General features: G+C 37.8%; 1 protein-coding gene across 1 annotated transcript in view; it reads right to left on the bottom strand.

Moving 5' to 3' along the window:
• The window catches only part of LOC126198531 (myotubularin-related protein 13), a 219,927-nt gene that overhangs the window by 138,591 nt on the left and 60,640 nt on the right, over positions 1–20,696 (bottom strand). The window contains exons 7-11 of the mRNA XM_049934926.1: positions 14,453–14,761; positions 8,378–8,578; positions 1,930–2,111; positions 1,601–1,709; positions 705–911 (exon numbers count right to left, since the gene is read on the bottom strand). Of these exons, the coding sequence (XP_049790883.1) occupies positions 705–911; positions 1,601–1,709; positions 1,930–2,111; positions 8,378–8,578; positions 14,453–14,761 (1,008 nt within the window). The remainder of the gene's footprint in view (positions 1–704; positions 912–1,600; positions 1,710–1,929; positions 2,112–8,377; positions 8,579–14,452; positions 14,762–20,696) is intronic.

Genomic DNA, 20,696 nt, shown 5'->3' with positions numbered 1-20,696 from the left:
TCCATACTGCACAATAACATTATGCCATTCTGGCCCCACACTTTCATACAATATACTGTTACAATATTATTGCAAAATAAATACTGAGCATGCGAGGGACCTTTTATTTTTTTCCTCAGAGCAGAAAGAGGGACAGACTGGGGAAGGGCACTCACACCCCAAATCTTTCCTCCTTGAGAAAGGAACTACCAGTTCCAAAAGTTGGATATAGTTTCTTCTATTTTTTAAATATGTCTAACTGATGTACATGGATTTTTGCCTTTTGTCGGTAAGTATTCACAGGCCTGTCTGTCTCTTTTGTACTATTACAGTTTTCACAAGTGAATTTTCCCTTTGATACAAATGAAGTGACATGAAAGATATCCTGAAAAAAGCTCAATGAAAGTATGCCCAAGAATCAAATGTTTACCACTGGTTACACACAAACTAATAACTGTGACACACAAACATTGCAACATGTCATTATGTTACCATTTATTTAGATATTATGTTAAGGATAGACTGCTACTCACCATATAGAGTGAGTATCAATCTATCCTTTTCATAATACTGCCATTATTCCATCCTGGATTTTCCATTTATATATTTAGCCATAACAAATGGTAATGTAGTGCCTAATTATGTTTCATTTTGCTCTTTTCCATTTTACAGTTTCAGTGTTTTATTAATACATTATGGACAAAATATTCATGTTCCAAGCATACCTGCAATGCACAATTCATCAGGCGAACAACTAAATCAAATTGCTGATGCTCAAGCATTGCTTTATTTCCCATCACATGTTGCGCCAATTCAGTACACAATGCCAAACGAGCAGCTTTGGATTTTAGTGCCCTCAAAACAGCTGGGAATGTCTTACGGGCATCAGATATCTTGTTCTCAAATATGCAGTTTATACAGTTGCGCAAAACCTGTAAACAAGAAAATTATGCTGTTTACAAATTAAATCTTTTTTTCATTATTTGTTCTATCACAATTTGTAAACATATCCTATCAGACTCACCAACTATGATAAATAACGTAGCTTATTCTAAAATTGTTAAACATATACATACAAGGCATTTTCTGCTTTTGTGTAACACAATTTTTCTGTATTTGTAACAGGAAAATTGTTAATGATTTACACTATACAAATACAAAACTGGACAGATCTACATCATATTTTACCGAACACAACAGTCAATGTTGCAACTGTGTTGCAAAAATCATTCTACCCTCACTATGAATTACACATCTAAAAGGCAGTTTTCTGAACACACAAAGTATTTTACAATTTTGCTTTATGAAAATGAAAAACTACAAGCTAAATCCAAGCATTTTTGTCTCCAGTAACTTGAAAAATTCTCTCTTACTCCTCTAGAGGAAATGTTACAAACAGAAGATACAAGAAATTTTATTCATTAAATCCTACAATACAAAAAAGTATTCACTCTTCTCATTAAATGCTCAGATTAGTCCATTTGGCAATTAGTTCCCAGCAATTGAAATTTTGTACTAAATTAGACATAATGAATGATTTTAGTAACTACAAATAAATGTGATATTTAGCAATAATAACCAACGTGCCTGTGTAAAAAAATTCTCACAGCACCCGCCTTACCTCCAATCTCCTTGCAGAGTTACCAACAATGTGACGTGCATCATGGATGTTTGATATGTGCGGTCCCATTGGAACGATTCGTGGCTGCACTGGCCTCAAGGAAGATAACCTTAACAAGAAAACAATGAAAATGGCGTTCTATAAATGGAATTTAGACATGATCTAGTAACGGTTAATGTGTTAGTCTTACCATGACAAATCTGCCCCACTTCCATGGCTAGCAAAAACAAACAAAAATGCAGAATCACCAGTGAATAAGTAGTTAGTCTCTTGAAATGAGCCAGTTAATTGGAATAACAATTCTGTATACAACATACGCAAATACCTACCTGGCCTTCAAGTTATTCTTTGCAAGACCCTCCTCAATTATTGCCTGAACTTGAGAAGTATCAATGGCAGGCAATGGCGGTTGATGAATTCTGGCAAAAGCTCCTTCTGGTGGTTTAAGAATCTTCTGCACATATGGCTGTGGATTTGGGTTTTCATTATTGAATAGCTGCTGAGCTAAATCCTGAAAAAAGAGAGAGTATACCCTACAGTTCTGTGAAGCACAGAATACAATAAAAAGTAGCACTGTGAGCACAATATTTAAATGATTAATTGCAGAGAAAAAGAAAAACAGGTGAATTAAAGACACACTGTCAGTATTTCAGGTTAGTATTTAATATTTCACTCCAGTTTTGCTAGATCCAGATTTATAGTGCAGCAACACAAGTTCAATATGCCTCCTAATGAAACCTAGACCTAAGTTAGTCTTTCAACAGCTGCAGAGGTTATCCTTTCTCTGCTTAATGTACATATGCATTAAGAAGAAACAATGAGCCAGTTAATTGGAATAACAATTCTGTATACAACATATGCAAATACCTACCTGGCCTTCAAGTTATTCTTTGCAAGACCCTCCTCAATTATTGCCTGAACTTGAGAAGCCAGGAGGAGTAAATTTTAAAAGGACCAAGTAGAACCAAAAATCTTACTTTTGTAGTTTAATAAGACAAGTAAATCATATAGAGCCTGTGGTGATATATACCACTCCCAATGAGCAATTTTTATCCCTACATCTTTAGCAACAAATGATACTTGCAACTGAGAACTATGAAGTAAGATGTTGCATGAAACATGAACCTACTGTACATACTGTTACTTTTATCTGGATGTGGCGAACTCTACTGAAGGACAAGGTGTGTCTTTAACAAGGGATGGTGGTCACAGCAACCTTGTGAGAGAAAATATCAGCTCGCACATGTAAATCAGTACATAACGGATCGCTAATAATCTTAGTTATTCTCCTTTTTAATCCAATTCGGAATTTGTACATGATGCAATGTATCAATAAGATGTAATTGCAAAGAAGTTAATGTACGATTCATGTAGAGAATACGCACATTTGTAATGCTACTAAAATTATTTGTTACAGATTACAAACGTGGTGTGACAATTACCAACAGCAAAGCAAGAACAGAGGATCTGCAGTCTGACTAGGAGCAAATGTCGCAATGGTCTAAAATAAAAGATAAAGAAGAGCTAAATTATATTAAACATTACACCTCAAGCCATTCCGGAATAAGTCAGCCTGAGAGACAAAATATAATTTACTGAATTTTGTCTTTGTTTTCGTCCCAGGTCTTTCTGTGATATCCACATTTTCGTGTTTTGGGACAGTAAATGCAGATAATTTCAATTTTTTTTTTTTTCCTTCACATTACATGCCCAATTTTCACAATCATTTGTCTTACTGACCACACCACCACTTACCCTGTGATTATTTGAGCTAGTACTAGAGGCTTTTTATTTTAAGTTTAAATTACTGGTGGTTGTACATCAAACAGGAAACTAAAAATACTGATTAAATAGTGATATCAAAAGAAGGTTAGTGAATTATTATAATTATGAATACCAACTTTTTGTTACATAATGGATCAAACAAAGAGAAAGAGATATTTTGTGAAATCAAGAGCATATCCTTTAAAATTAGCTGAACATAGAGTAAAATACAAGGAAAGAGTACAAGACTTGAGAAGAAAGAAAGAGAAGAACTTAGCAAACTTACAGATTGAAAAGAAAGGAAGAAAGGATTAGGAACAAGTAATATCAGGAAAAGGAAAGCTAGATCACTCAAGCCAGCAGAAATTTCTTATTTAGGTTCATATAAATCTCAGTATATTTTAGAAAAGGCAGCGAGAAAAAAATAATCCTACTTCCAGACAATTCAACTAAGAAGAATGCTGTAGTGAAGAAATTAATTGTTGCAGTGACAAGGTTTTCTAAATGTTTAAGCAAACAAACAACAGATTCACACTCCCTCAACCTTAATCCTAACAGCTGCGCAGTTCCTCCCCTCCCCCCAAGCTTTAATGATTTATCACTTAATTTAGAGAATGAGTTCGCCCTTTACCGTCCTCAGCAGACACATTGGAATACTCAGATATCTGCAAAGTAAACGAAACGAAACAGAACAATACACCATAATTCACTACATTTAAGCTTCTGACACATAGAATACTGCCAACCACAGTGGCCAAAAACACTTGAAAAAACGGAAAGAATGATGTGGCTTCACAACTTAGTGTTATTATAATTACCTTTATGGCCAATACAGCAGAGAAAGTAGCATCAAATTGAAAAAAGTTCCTATTGTTGACCTGGATTGCAGCCAGAGTTCCTTTATATGAGAGACCAAAACTCTGAGCTACTGAAACAGTTGTACAAAGGTACTTGATAATTATCAACTTGCTAAATAACTTACATACACTTGCTTCTTTCTCCTCTGTTCATCAGTGCCCATGCCATAACAGTTCAGTCATGTGTTCGATAGTTCAAAAATTAATAGCCACTATATAGTTACTGCTACTAGAGCCAAGAGAGTACATTTATAAGAGACATTTAATCATTATTGGCTGTTGTCAATATCAACATATGTAATCATTCACGACAAATATTTTGAATTTTCCTTTCTTGCTCTGTTGCAGTGTGTCTATAAAATGCCTCAAAATTAATCGTGTGAATTTTGATATGCCTCCATGAAATTTTATGAGATAAATTAATATCTGCATTCATTACGCACATAGTGACAAGTCACTTAACCTAACCTTATAGATTGGGTGGGGGTGGGGGTGGGGGTGGGGGGGGGGGGAGGGGAATATTTCTAGCTTCAGCAGTGTGGGAGTGGCGTAGTTACATATTTACATGTTAGTAACAACTTCTTTATTATTTCAATTTGTATTTGTGCAAAGCAAAACCAACATTTTGTAATGTGACTACATTGTAAACTGAGGATTACACTTGAACCTCACATTGCTCCGCAAATTTTCATCAGTCAAAGTTGATCCTACTTCACCGCAAATATAATCTGGGATTAACATTTACAAAACACAGATTTCCAAGTAAAGCTTGATCCAAGATCATTTTCTATGTTAATCTAAGGTAAAATGCTTATATAATCATCCATAAATCTGCTGAATTTGAGAAAAAAGGCAAAATGGGTCTCATGAAATTAGACGACTATAGATACACTTTGCGGAATTTCTTCTCTCTCTCTCTCTCTCTCTCTCTCTCTCTCTCTCTCTCTCTCTCTCTCTTCCTTTATTATTCAAGACAAAATTCAGAGTGCTCACTGGTCACACAAGCCAAGTAACAGTTTTTACAACATGTGTTTTGAGTGCTGATAGAATATTTTCTTTCGCTATCATTTGTGATGATCTAACACATGGAAAGATTTCTGCTGCATCTTTTTACATACAATTGTGGCTAAACTAAAGCTAAGGCTTCCCTGTCTCAAGAAGTTGACAAGTTGTTTGCTTGTCTTTCCAGTTTAAAAACAAGTACACCTTATACACTTTGTGTTCGGTGCAGAAGGTCTTTAGAACAATACGGACTGATCATTCTTTCCCCATCTCAAGGAACAAATGCACTGGATGTTACCAGAGGTACAATAAGAGAAAGAATGTGGAAGCAGGTGAAATCTACAAAATAGCACATTGGCAGGGATAAAGATTTTTAACAATGTGCAAAGACTTAGATTCACACAAAAACCATGTTTTTGTTCCTAATAAAGATGTATTTTCTGAATACCTGTCTCTCAGTAAGACTGATTAATATCAGATGCATTCCTCACATTCAAAAATGTCTTTTCTACTTTATGGCAACAGTAAGTTTGAAACAACCAAATATCATATTGCAACTGAGGATTCAGCCCTTCAAACACATGTCGCATATTAAGAAGTGTATAGTGATTTTTCTAAGGAATCAGATGTTGCAGATGAAGACATATACCTGGAACAGAAGCTGAGGAGGATGTTGAACTGATAAGCACTGACTAAATGAAAAGCTGCTCCAGTTGCTTTTTTAGAACTTCATTAAGCTCACATGACTGTTTTCAGTCTTCACATCTGGACATTATCAAGTGCTTCTGAAACTTATGCTGCACAGAAGCAACAATGAAAGATCATTTGATGCTACTTCTCAAGCAAAAGTTTCAGATGCACTTGATAATGGCGTTACATTAAGGCCGAAACTGCCCGATTGAACTTGGGGCAACTCCTCGAGTTTGTCTTCACGTATAGCACCAGGTGACAGGCTGCGCTGACCAAAAACCAGCAATAAGCAAAGTGTCTGCTGGCCAATGTACCAGCACATCCCACCAGCATCCTCACTAGTCGCTTCTGCCAGAGGTAGAACTTAAAGACTGCCACACTTTCCAGGCGCCATGTAGACCACCGAGCATTATCTTCTTCTGCTTCGATGTGTGCCCGGGAACCCTATGCAACACCACATGGCTTGCATCATCGTCTGCCGTACTTCGTCTGAATATGCGCAGGCAAAAGGATTTTACACCCACATCCAGTGTCAGTGTTCTGTCACGGTTCGGTTAATGAGGGGAGTGCTACCACATCTTCGACTCTGCCTTCCCAAGCCATGTTCCCACAAGGGTTTCCCTCGACTCCAGCAGTACAAAATCTGGTGTCGCACACCAGATCTGTCTCCTCCCTCCTCCCCCCCCCCCCAAGTAACAGCACCTGGAATACTGTGGGCAGTGTAGTGTAAATAGTTCAGTGGAGTGCAGTGCACACAGAGTACGAGGTGTGTTTATTACCACTCTATACCCAGCCATTTTGCCATCCGTTTACTGCCAAGTGCACCACTGAAGCAGTTTTCGGATGCTGCCAGACAACGTCAGATAAAGTATTGGAAACCATTCTTAGCCTGCTCTGTTGAAAGACTTCAATACCAGCAAGGACCTCCCGCGATTAAGAGGTAGTAACTTATTAAATTTTACCATAAAATTTGAAGAAAATAATTTTCAGGAAATACATTTTACAGTTCAACCTAATGTTCCTTTTATGTCACCTCTTCAGGAGGTCCCAGATTTGCACTCGGGATCCTCTTTCCCTTCAAGACTTCTCTTCTGGTTTCTTGTTTTCTGCCTTCTTTCCTTTACCAGGTCTTCAACTGACTTTTCAGCTGCAGAGGGGAGATGTAGATCAATGTTTCTCAGGATGTCTTGAGTGAAATTTCCAAACTAAAAGCCCATTCTCTCTAATACCTTCATCCTCCCTATGTTCCCATCATTAAATACAAGAACTGCATCACTAGTTTTAATTCTGACAACTGTCAAGATGAAAATGTGGGTTTAGGGCATCCTTTCCACATAAGTGAATTCAAAGACTCATTTTAATTCTGAATTTTGCTGTGAACACACTTTCTTAGAAGTTCAGGGCTGGCTGGAAATCTTTAAGTGGGCTTGGCAGGCTACAATTTGCAAGCCTCTCCTTCTGAATGTAACCCACAGAATCGTCGTTCATCGAGCTAGTATTCAGAAAGTGGGTGTAGCAGGAAGGTTGCATAACACATTTAATTATTTTTCATGCACTTAGAATGCAATTTCATGATTGAATCTTTGATCTTTGAGAACTTACTGTCCCTACGTTATACTAAAAAATAAATTGAAAATCAACATTTTCATTAATTTCACAAATGTACCCCCTTAAAACAACTTCTATAGCCTCTGTGAGAGTGGCACTAAAAATGAAGACACTACGGTTATGTTTTTGAAATCCATGTCGAAAAACCAGATGAAAATGACACATCCTTTGTTAAAACTGAACAAATTTAAAAATTAATAAACGCACTAAATATTATTCAAAAATGGAGTAAATGTTAGAGATTTGTTTAAAATTGAGACCCACAGCAGTGCTGCAAGATAACATGTAATTTATATAGTTTCAGTTTTGCAGAGTATCACAAATTGCATTAAGAATGACAGAATTCACACAAGCCCTGTCCCTTACATAATTAGAGTTTTTAATATTTAACTAAGTAAGATTTCAAGCTTTAAGTTGAATTATTGCATGTCTCAAGTATTTCACTATTCACGTATTTTATTTAAAAAATGAGGTATATAATTCAATTTAATACACAGAATTTCTGCAGCCCATACATTCATGTATGTTCTGTATTTTTCTTGTCCCCTAAGAACCCATGAATTTTCTTATTTAACTATAATGTAAAAATTATTTCACTGGTTATCCTTTATTCTCCACATTCAACTGTCTGAATGAGTCATATGCCATTTAGAAGAAGAGATGTTAGAGTACTGGATGATAAACCTCATGAAAAGTTAGTGATTGTACTGTTGACACATGGAATGGCTCAAAAGTTATGTACCGAAGTATATTTAGTAACATAGCACAAAAGTGATATTTTCTATTATTAAATGATACTTTATTTAAAGATTATCTTCTCACTTGCTTTAAAATAATTTCTTCAACTGTTACAAACCTGAATATGAGCAATTAATAGGCGTTGATCCTGAGCCTCCAGGCGAAATAATTCACTAAGACTGCTGTACAGTTCATCCCACACATCGCAAGGCCTCCAAGGTGGACCACGTTCAGCCACAAAACCAGTGAAGAACATGCAGTCCAACACACGAGTTGTGAAATCACAATCCATCAAACATCTTTCTCCTAAAAAAGCTGCCTGTAAGCAATGAAAATAATTTTACTACATATGAAATATCACATTAGCAACTGTGCATTCTCCCTTCTCAGGATACCAAAGGAAGGAATATTTGAGCCTAATGTCCCAACAACAACAACAACAACAACAACAACAACATTAGAGATGGAGCTCCAATTCAGCTTGGGGAAAGGTGTGAAAGGAAATTAGTTATTCCCTTTCAAAGAAAACATCCCAGCATCCACCTGAAATGATTTGAGGAACTCTCAAAAAACCTGCAGCTGGATGACTGGACAGAGATTTGAGCTGCTATTCGTCTGAATATGAGTCCAGTGTCTTATGACAGTCCTACCTCACTTGGTCTCTGAGCTACAATTTTTGCAAATTTGGTGACTGTCCGTCGACCAACAAAAATGGTTATACATTGCTTACAGTATCATTCATGCATTGCCATGTAATGACAAAGTGTTACTGAGGCATCATGATATTCACCCGAGTCAAATCTATGCATGTTATGGCTCCCACTCTTCCATAATATGTATGATCAGGGCTGCGTTTATTCAGTACATGCAAGTCAGTTCTTGTATCGAGTCTTCTAATTCAGCCCTTCGTTTGTCACAACTTGGATTTTTGCATTTTCATCAAGAGTATAGATGCGGCATCTAGTACCATTAATAGCTGCAGCAATTCTAAGTCTGTTTGAACATGGAACTATCACATGGCTGAACAGAAAATAGATGCTTGTCAGCATGCAGTGAAAACTGCAGCCTATATCTCTACAATTACTGTGTGCTCATACCGTATTTACTTGCTTTTGAGATTGTTATTTCCTTTTCAAAATACCAATGGCAGCCATTGGTTTGTGTCCTGTCATTACTACAAGTAATTGTGGAAGTGATCCCACATATTTACAATTCTGATATACAGAATTTGAATGCAAACTAAATGCAACTGCAGTTCCTCCACCATTCTTCAAATCTCTGTCATGGCAACTGTACTTTGCACAGCATTTATTCAGGGTTCTCAGGTTTCTTACTGTGTGTGAACACACTTTCCAGCAGATTATACTTCTCCGACACTTGCTGGAAAGTTAATGAGATGATATTGTATACAATCGCCTGCCTCTTCGGAGGCACCTATCGTATGACATGTTTCAAGGCAATGAGCCAATCATTGATTTCTTAATGTTTAGTGAACTTACTGAGGTCCGACAGTGTCATGGGAGAACTTCTGTTAACTTTGGTAAAAGTGGGCCTGTCCTTGCCTCTGCGAGGTGTTATTTGGTGGCTGCAAAACACTGTTCATAAAAGGCATGATTCAAGTTTCAACAGAGCCCACAGTTTTAACTTTTCACTAATAATCAAATATGTTGCTTAATTTTAAGCCGACAACTTTCCTATAATGTACTTTAATTACTTTGCACTATTCTAAACATTTGGTTCCAAAAATATACCCCAGATTACTTGGTAGCCAATGTCAGTTGTTTCCTTTTACTACTGGATGTCCAGGAAATTTATGGTACCACTCATGAGGCCACTTCTGAAGTGACAAGTATTGTATAAAAACCAGCACATAAACTTAAAAAAAAAATGTAGGCAAATATTCTTACCTGTAACAATTAATTTCACATAAACTATTTCACACTTTGAATCTTGCTAGCTTCAAAAGTGTTTCTCATAAAAATGAAATCACTGTTTTTCATGCACTTGAACTACACCTTTGTAAATATTTCACTTAACCCCGACAATCTCTTTGGTGCTTTTACCTGGTTTCATCAAACTGTGTCTCCTAATATGTTGAAATATCAATAAGGTGAAATAATTTGTGACTGACTGCTGATAAAAAGGAAGATGGTTCAAATGGCTCTGAGCACTATGGAAATTAACATCTGAGATCATCAGTCCCCTAGAACTTAGAACTACTTAAATCTAACTAACCTAAGGACATCACACACATCCATGCTCGAGGCAGGATTCGAACCTGCGACCGTAGCGATCGCGCGGTTCCAGACTGTAGCACCTAGAACCACTCAGCCACTCTGGTCGGCAATAAAAAGGCAGAAAGTGTTGTTGTGCTACGAGTGTCATCTTTAAAGAAAGAACCAATTTGTAATGGGGTAGGAAAAACTTTATTTATAAATGTAAATTGTTTAACAAACTACAACATGCACTTTTCCTCCTCCTCCTCCTCCTCCTCCTCCTCCTCCTCCTTCTTCTTCTTCTTCTTCTTCTTTCACTTTTCAACACAGTCACCATGAATGTTTAAACATTCGTCAAGTCGTTGCACCAGCTTTTGGATCCCAGCATCAAAGAACTCTGCCACCTGACTGTTAAACCAGTTAGTAACAGTTTCTTTCAACATCTAATCATTTTCCAAGCACTTTTCACCAAGAAATTATTTCAGTTTTGGAAACTGATGAAAGTCCGATTGTGCTAAGTCAGGGCTGTGTGATGGATGATCCAGTAATTCCCAATGAAACTCGTCCAGTTGCGTCTTTGTTCTTGCTGCAATGTGAGGTGGAGCATTGTTGTGAAGCAGAATGACGCTGCTAGAAAGCAGTCCCCACTGGCGATTTTGAGAGGCGCCTAAGCTTTAATAATGGTTCACAGTACCTCTCAGCATTTATTGTCATTCTTCTAGGCAAAATGTCTAAAAGAATAATGCCTTTCCAGTACCAAAAAACCATGGCCATGATTTTCCGTGTTGAAGGTCTTGTTTGAATTTTTGTGGTTTCGTCGGGGAGTTTGAATGATGCCACTCACTGGATTGATGTTTATTCTCTGAAGAGTAGCCCACAATCCACATTTCACATGGTCACAATGTGACTCAAGAACTTGTCACCATCCTTGTGATAGTGTTCCAAAAAGAAGGTGCCATTCGCTTAGTTTTATGTCCTTCTGTCAACATATTTGGCAACTGTCTTGCACAATTTTTTTGTTGTGAAGTTCGTCAGTAACAATGTGAAAAACTACTGATCTCGAAACTTGCGGAAATTTCTGATACAGATCATCAATAGTGAAGCACCTGTCTTGGCGAACTGCCTCCTCAACTTTTGTGTGTCAGGTCTTCATTCATGACACTAGGCTGCCCAGAACATTCTTCATCATGAACATTTGTCCTTCTTTCATTAAACAGCCTACACCATTTATGCACATTTTCATCATTCATTAAACCTGCACCACAAACTTCAACAAGCTGCCAGTGAATTTCAGCAGGACGAACTTGTTTTGCATTTAAGAACCGAGTAACAAAACAAAGCAATACAACCATACAATCAACACCAGCAGAAAAGTTGAACATAATGGCAGCTTAGTGGGAGCCTGGCCAAGCCTGGACGACAGTGAACAGACCGTCATATGACAGGACACGTGGATGCGATGCGCTTCAAAAATGACCCTCGTAGGTACCACCATACTAAAATTTATGGTAAAGAGCAGTAGGAGAATGAACTTTCCAAATTTTATTTACTTCTATAATTAGTCACCAGTGTCAAAGGGAATACTAAATTAGCTGCTTTCAAAATATATTAAGCAGCAAACACTTACATGGGTATGGGCATGTGCTTTCACAGAAGATATATACATATCTTACAACAAAATAGGAAAGTTCTGGCTGGATATAAAAGTAAAGGAGACCACTTAACGAATTGTGGAAGTGCGGTGTCATTGACAGGTACAAACAAAAGAGAAGGAAAACTTACTTTTGGAAGAAATCCTTTTTCGAGCTAAAATAGACATGCACCTGCACCTTCACACCTACATGGTGCTGGCTAGACACACAATAAAGGGACTGCAGTCTGACTAGTGGGGGTGGAGATTGTGTTGGGTGAAGTGGGTAGAGAGAGAGAGAGAGAGAGAGAGAGAGAGAGAGAGAGAGAGAAGAGAGGGTGGGGGAGGGGGATACACATGTACTCATGTACTCTAGCTCCAGAAATGATCCATTCCTAAAGGTAGTTTCCTTTTCCCTTTGTGCGCCTGTCAACAACTCCATACTCCAGCTATTCGGAGAGTGGGCTCCATTACTTTGAAATTATCTACATATATTAAGTTTTTACTTACCTAAACTAAAAATATATCTGTAAAACTGTCATGCCTGCCTGTCTGCTTGTCTGAACAAGTTCTCCAAAACTACTAGACGAATTTTCATGTGTTCATGAGTTGCAGCCAAGTTCATCCCACAGTTCACGAGTCAAGACCAGAAAGACCTTCACCTCACAATCTGTGAAGAGCTTTTGGATTGCACAAATGAGAACGAGATGTTTCTTAAGAGAATCATAACTGGTGATGAGACGTGGGTCTAAGGTTATGATATCGAGACCAAGGTTCAGTCTTCACAATGGGTCAGGAAAGGTTCTTCAAAAACAAAAAAAGTTCATCAGGACAGGTGAAATGTCAAAGCCCTGCTCATACTTTTCTTTGACTTGGAGGAATTAGTTCATCATACATTCATGCCACAGGGACATACTGTTAATCGATGGTACTATCAGGACGTGTTGTGATGCCTGAGAGAAAATATGAGAAGGAAACAGCCTGAAATGTGGCTCTTGCATCATGATAATGCAACCACACATTCATCCTTGTTGGTGAGTGACTAATACACAAAAAACTAAATCACTAGGCTGCCTCATCCTCCATCTGCAGGCTCCTGTAGACTTGTCTTTCATTTCCAAAATTGGAAACTTCGTTCAAAGGACAAAGATTTACAACAATAGATGAGATAAAAGAATATTCACAGGCAGCACTTCGTGTGATCCAGCACAAAGCATACCAAGACTGCTTCCAGAAGTGGAAATGGCATTGGGACTAGTGTATAAATTTTGGAGGGGAGTATTTCGAAGGAGACCATGCACCATAAAAACTAATGGTAGAAAATTTTTTGGACATAAAGTTCCAGAATTTTTTGATCAGACATTGTACATTCGGAAAAGACCATGCCTCTATGGCCTAAAATAGTGTGAAAAGTTTAGGTGTTGCAATTTGTGAACTAAACCAAAGAAAGCTATTTAACCATCACCATGACGAACTGGCTTTGCCAGAACTGCATAGAAAAAGTGAAGGAGATTTAATACAGTCATTTTTCAGTACACCTAATATATGTTTATAAAATTATTTTTGTTGTAATTGCTATGCAAACTTATCATTACTGATGAAAGAATGTACGAGAATATACATTTAAGATGATATAATTCAGTACTGGGTGTAAGAGTGGCACTAATAACTACAGAACAACTCATCTGATTTCTCTCTTTCCTTTTTTAACTTGCTATATTAAATTAAATTAAAGCTGTTCAAACACTTTAATTATGCTAAGACTGGCAGCTACGTAAAGGGTCACTAACTCTTTTATAGTGCGTAGATTTACACGTGAGCAGTAGGCATAACTACATACAAATTCCATCAAAGAAAAACAAAAACAAAAATCTGTGGAGGCCACAGTCTACCTGAGTGAAGCAGTGGGCACATATCTAGTGTACGAGGATACTTCAATCGCACAATGCTTAGGTGCATGTTACTGCCCATGCCCCTCTGTATGCACTGCACAGTAGCAATGCTACACACGTCCATCTTACACTGGGACACCTCGGGAGGTGGGAGAGCAGGCCACACATCACGAGCTATGCTTACCCAAACGGGCACACACACGAGGGCAGCTTTTGTTATTGCACATACAGTAACTCACTTCCTCACCATCATTCATCAACAAAACTACTGATGAGCGAGCACAGTTGGGGGGTAACAGCTAGTTTTTAAAATACAATTTTTCATTGTTTGACAACTCTATGAATCTGAAGCGACTGGCAGGTTCTTGAACTTCTAATATCGCCAAAATATCTACATTAGTATACTAAAGTCATCCTAATATAACATTAATGCAGAAGATTTCTACTTCATTTACCTTATGAAATGTTATAACAGGTTTCGGATGAATGCGTATGATGGTGAGGCAGCTACGATAACCTTGTAGTAATGCCGCAAAAGTACGCATGAACACGGCACGGAGTTGTTTGTCAAGCAATGCTGGAGGGGCAGGAGTACGGGGGGAGGGTGGTGGGAAGGCAAGGTCAGCTGCTGATAGTTCTGGCTGCAAAATGAGTCCCAGTGCTTCAGTTGTCTGACTCAGTAGTGGCTCTGGTAACAATGGCAATGAAACACCATCAGGTACCAAAATAGAACCTCCATCTAAATCTGCCACAATCACATCCATCTGTAAGAGAGAGAACACATACACATGATTAACTTCCCATGTAAACTCCTTTGACAATAGCAGAGGCTTACCATTGTATACATAAACAGACATCAAACACAACTATAAATTCTTTTACAGCAACAGATATCACTTAATACTATCCCATCCACACAAGGAACACACTACACTATTATTTATCCTGATGAGAAGCATTTGGAAATTTATATAAATTACTCAGTCACAGTTTACAATACTCTAATAAAGTTTAAAGCCCCCCCCCCCCCCCCCCACTCCCCTTGGACAGATAAAGGAACTTCCAGTTTCAAGAACTAGTGACTGTCCTCTTTTATTGGCGTGTGTGGTTGATGTTAGCTTGGAGACACCTTTGGTGCTATTTGAGACATGTAGGCTACATGCCTGCACTTGGTTTTTTCCTCCAGTCTACACAAAACAACATTTATATATTACTACACTGCACAAGTACTCCTCATAGTTATCCAGATGACAAAGAAACACAACCAGCATTTCATAATAGATTGGACAAAGGCAATAACAACCCACCTTCACTGGGGCAATGCCCAGGACAGTAAGAGTAATGCGAGATTTCTGAAACTGCTTCTGCCACTCATTTCCAAAGTACAGGACTTACTCTGACTCATTTATAATCACAATGAACAAATTTTTGAGTGAAAACTTTATAATGTTAATGAAAAATCCATGGGCAAGAAGCTGACTGACTACATATTAATGTCTAACACGTGCAAAAGTTACATGCAGACAGTGTAAGAATGGGGAGTGGTGCATTCAAGAAACTTACAACTTCATAAATATTGTTTTTCCTTAATTTATCTTTAACCGTAATTTGATTCAAGAAATCCTCTTGTTTTTAGATGTTCTGCTGCTCAGTGTTGCTCACACAAAGAAGCCCCAGGAAACAGATTGCACTTTACTATTACAGAGAAAGACGCGTTTACTGTAAACTGATTATGCAACAATACAAATGTACTGCAGGGGGGTGAGGGGGTTAGAGAACAAATGTAGTAAAGTTTCCTGTCCTATCTACAGATCTTAAAATGCTCTGCATCCTGTCACTCGCAATATTTATACATTAATAAAAAAACGTTTTTTCTGTGCAATCAAACACAGCACAATACTTCACCTTTATAACAAAAAACCTTCGCTGGAGACACTACAACAAATAAAAATTAACCTTTGCTCATCAATCTGACTGCAACCAATACCCATAATTCTGCTGAATGAGATGTAGGTTTCAACGTAATGTCATCATATGTTATATATCTCGTCTATGGACTAAAGTAAAAATATTCTTTTTAAAAAAAGATCAAACGGTTTCAACACAATATTTATTAACTGTCAGGGTCAGAAGTACAAGTCTCTGGTTAGTGCCAATTTTGGTTTATTTAACGAACCATTTCCAGATGGTTCCTAGTGAAACAAAGGATGACTATGGAGTTCCCTTAGAACCATTGTATTTTGGAAAAAAAGAACTGGTGCAGTGAGACACGATTTTTATTTGATTTATCTTGCACATGACACACTCAGGAAATCAAGTAAATATGACACTTTCTGTGTGGGAAACAAAACAATGCATTATTCTGGAACTTTCACTGTAAAAGAAATAGTTCTACACAGGTACTGTGAAGTAAAAGTTCATTCAAACAAATCAGAAGCTGAAAGATATGATGCATTGTAATCATAAATTTTCATGTATGTGCACCACAATATAGTTTCCAGAATAATGCAACAGCTCACACACAGCAGACATCACTTTTAACAAACCACAACATAATGTAACAAACAAAAAATAAAATCGCTTGAAAAAGAGAAGTATTTTCAGAAATGTGTTGTGCACAAGACATTGTAAACAAAATCTTGACAGCCATAGAAAATATTTTGACGTTAAAAAGCAAACATTTCCACCTACAGTTGTCTATCGAAGTGCTGAACTGCGAAATCCTGATTATCATTAATAAACGAAGAAAACTTACTGTTCAACAGAAGCTCAAGGATTATTCACAAAATTAAACTCCCAGCATAGCAAAGAAAAATGGTTTGATATTGTCTACTACATATTTTACACTGAAAAATAATTACACTTCTCTGAAGATGTGCAATCATCCTAAAAATATAGTTCCAAGGAATGAGAACAAACATCGCTATAGGAAAAAATTTATTGAAAGAGAAAGCGTGACAAATCCTGCTGATGTTCAGGATTGAAGTAATGCGTGCATAAAAGATCTGACTAGATCAGTGCAATCAAAGAACATGAGGATGTGGAAAATTAGGAGAACATTAACTTGTCACTGTAACGTTCCTCTTATTTTGGACAACATTTTATTTGCTGATTTTAACATTATATTGGGCCACTACAGTTAACAGGAATAAATCTCTTTCTGGAGAAGCAATGTGAAATGCTACAGCTACAGCTAAGAAGCAGCCCCCATCTTCAAAACACAGGTACCAAATCTGGCCACACCATATGGTACTGAAATATGCCAGTAGTGTCAGGAACTACGAGTAAGCCATGAGGGTGGGTCAAAATTTACAAGTCTGAATGACGGGGTCCACAAATAATTAGGCACAAAACTAAAAAATTTCTTTATCAAATATTGTTAGTGTCCACTTCTGGCATACTACACGTTAGGGAGAGTCTACGTGTCACTGAAGCTTTGCTACTACAGTCCCAATATGTAGTAAATTATTTGTATCAGGAAATGTATGTATGATTATTATTCTGCAAACAGCTTGCAAATTATTCATTCTCAATAGTTAAAGATTTCTGTTGCATGTCAATCTCTTCAGTTGGCATTAGGATACAATCAATACCTGTTCTCTGTACAGCCAATGTCCTCCATTTTTCCGTATTTAAGTTTATATAATGGGATCCAAGAATTTATTTAACACAGATCAACCACATGCATTTCCATTTATAGCCACAGGGCTGGCTGTTTACACCTCTGTATGAATCCAATGTGCTACAAGAACTGTTTCAAGCAACTACATCAGCAAGAGCAAGCCACAGAACACGTAGGAAGGCATTCTAAGTGTTGATTCACTAAGCTGATCCAGGGTAGGGTAAATTTTTGCAGTCTCAAGTGGGAAGGGTTGGATTGATTTGAGGGGAAGAGACCAAACTGCAAGGTCATCGGTCTCACTGGATAGGGAAGGATGGGGAAGGAAGTTAGCCGTCCCCTTTCAAAAGAACCATCCTGGCATTTGCCTGAGGCGATTTAGGGAAATCACGGAAAACCTAAATCAGGATGACCAGATGCGGGATTGAACCGTTGTCCTCCCAAATGCGAGTCTAGTGTGCTAACCACTGCACCACCTCACTCGGTCAAGTGGAAAGGAATGACCAGTTGTATTGTAGGTCACCTACATCACTTTCTAGCGATTCACAGTTATACTGAGAAACAGTTGTGGAAGTTTAGTATAATGAGGGAGAACTTGCACCACAACCAATACTAGGATATGAAACCGGAAACATTAACAGTCTGAATGAAACTGGTGTCTTTTGACTTCTTACTTCCATTGAAAATGCGCTCAGTTAGGGAGAAATATGTGAGAATGGTTAAAGGGCATAAATAAAAACTGGCAACACTGTTCTATACCTGCATCTGCATACATACTCCATAAGCCACCATAAGGTGTGTCCCACTACCAGTAATTTCCTTTCCTGTTCCACTCATAAATAGAGCAAGGGGGAAAATGACTGTCTGTATCCCTCTATGAGAGCCCTAATTTTTCCTGTATTACCTTTGTGATCCTTATGTGAGGCGTATGTTGGGTGCAATAGAATCGTACTGCAGTCAGCTTCAAATACCAGTTCTCCAAGCTTTCAATACAGTGTTTCTTGAAAAGAGTGTCTGCCCTCCAGGGATTTCCATTTGAGTTTCCTAAACATCTCCGTAATACTTCTTTACTTTTCTGTTGTTCGAACCTACTTTTAACAAATCTAGCAGCCCACCTCTGAAATGCTTCAATGTCTTCCTTTAATTTGACCTGATGTGGGCCCCAAACACACTAGCAGTATTTAAGAATAGGTTGCACTAGTGTCCTAATGCTGTCTCTTTTACACATAAACCACACTTTCCCAAAATTCTTCCAATAAACTGAAGCTGGCCATTTGCCTACCCTACCACAATAATCACTTGCTCATTCCATTTCATGTTGCTCTGCAACCCTTCTGCCCAGATATTTACACAACGGAACTGTGTCAAGCAGGGAACTATTAATGCTGTATCTTAACATCAAGGGTTTGTTTTCCTACTCATCCACATTAACTTACATTTTTCTACATTTAGAGCTAGTTTCCACCAACTAGAAATTTCATCTAAGGCATCTTTTACCCTCCTACAGTCACTCAAGTTTGACACCTTTCCATACACCACGTTTTGTAAACAGAGCCAGAGTCACTCTTTGGTGTGACATCACGTGTGCTGGACTGCTGATGAAATTGCTCATCAGTATTTCATAAAGTTTTAGTCTTCAGTTATTTATTTTAAAGTTAATATTTGCTGTAAAAGAACTAATTAGTGGATTTTCATTAATCTCGGTCTTTCTTCCTATGTTCTTGACGCGAGTGATCTGTTATTTGTGAGAGTGCTTATGTCGTTTGTCCAAGCCTCACATCTCAGTAGTGTGTTTACATTTTGCAGTGTGCAGTTTCAGCTGTAGTGGTTATAAAGCTAAGTACTGACAAAGTTATTTATGCACTGTTGTCCAGTTATCAAATTTAATAGTTTTCAGTGGTGTTTCATGTTGTTTGTGGCGAAATAACGATTTAATAAACTTTTGGAAACATTTTCTCGCTATGTTTTTTTTTAGAGTTTTCTGTGTATTCAAGTAGTTTAGTAAATTTCATGCTTTAGTGTTCAGTTAACATTTCTAATTGCTGCTAGTGAAATATTTCAGTAAAATTTTCATTCAGTGTTTTAATTTCATTTAGTGTTCCAGTGGCCACTTGAATTTTTGGTTTTAGCTAATACTTTTGTGAAATTTTGTTGGTATTGGTATTATCTGTTGTGTAGTAGTATTAATACAAGTAGTTGCTTTCTTAGCAGACATATAATTTCAAGACCGCTATTGTTAGTTCTATAAATAGTTCAACTGGAGTAATTGAACTTAGGTAACATACACATATAGTTATTTTCAGTAACTGTAAAATTTTACCATGAGCGAGAAGTGTGAGCTCTGTCGTAGGTTTGTGAGTAATGCGTTACGGTGTGGGATTTGTTCGAAGTATTTTCATTGGGGGGAATGCAGTGGGGAAGCCAGTGGGCATTCTAGCGAGATCCTCTCCTGGGAATGCAGAATCTGTAGTAGAAATAAGTTGATAGAGGAGCAGGAGTGTAAGATCTGTGCCCTTCAGGTGCAGTTACAATGCGCAAAGGAGGAACTAGATAGGTTGAGAAAGGTGAAGGGTGGTGGGGAATGGGAACTGGCAGTTGGCAAGAAGGCAGCTAAGAGGAAGAGGTATTCAGGCAGTTATACTTTGTGTATATGCAATACATTTGACCAACTGTCAGAGATGGGTGGAGAGGAGCCTCTTGTAGATTTAGATGTAGGGAATATGCAGCAGTCCTCAGAAGTTAGGAGGCCTAGGTCAGTTGCAAAGTCTAACAGAAAGAAGAAGGTTCTGCTACTAGGTAATTTGCATGGTAGAGGTGTGTGCCAGCAGTTGCAGGAAGTGTTGGAGAGTGAGTACCAGTTCACAAGCATTGTGAAGCCTAGTACAGGGTTGACTTAGGTGACTGACAGCATTGGGGAGTTATGTAGGAATTTTACGAAGGAGGATCAGGTAGTGATAGTGGGTGGAGCAGGGAACAGTCTTGATAGGGACGGGAAATATGATTTAGGTGTTGACCTGGTAAAGATAGCTACTCAAACTGGTGGCACTAATGTGCATTTCATGCAACTGTTTCAGCATCAT

This window comes from Schistocerca nitens, chromosome 8 (assembly GCF_023898315.1).
Source record: "Schistocerca nitens isolate TAMUIC-IGC-003100 chromosome 8, iqSchNite1.1, whole genome shotgun sequence".
NCBI classification, from domain to species: Eukaryota; Metazoa; Arthropoda; class Insecta; order Orthoptera; family Acrididae; genus Schistocerca; species Schistocerca nitens.
The sequence above is the reverse complement of the archived record's forward strand: the minus strand, read 5'-3'. Positions and strand labels throughout refer to the sequence as shown.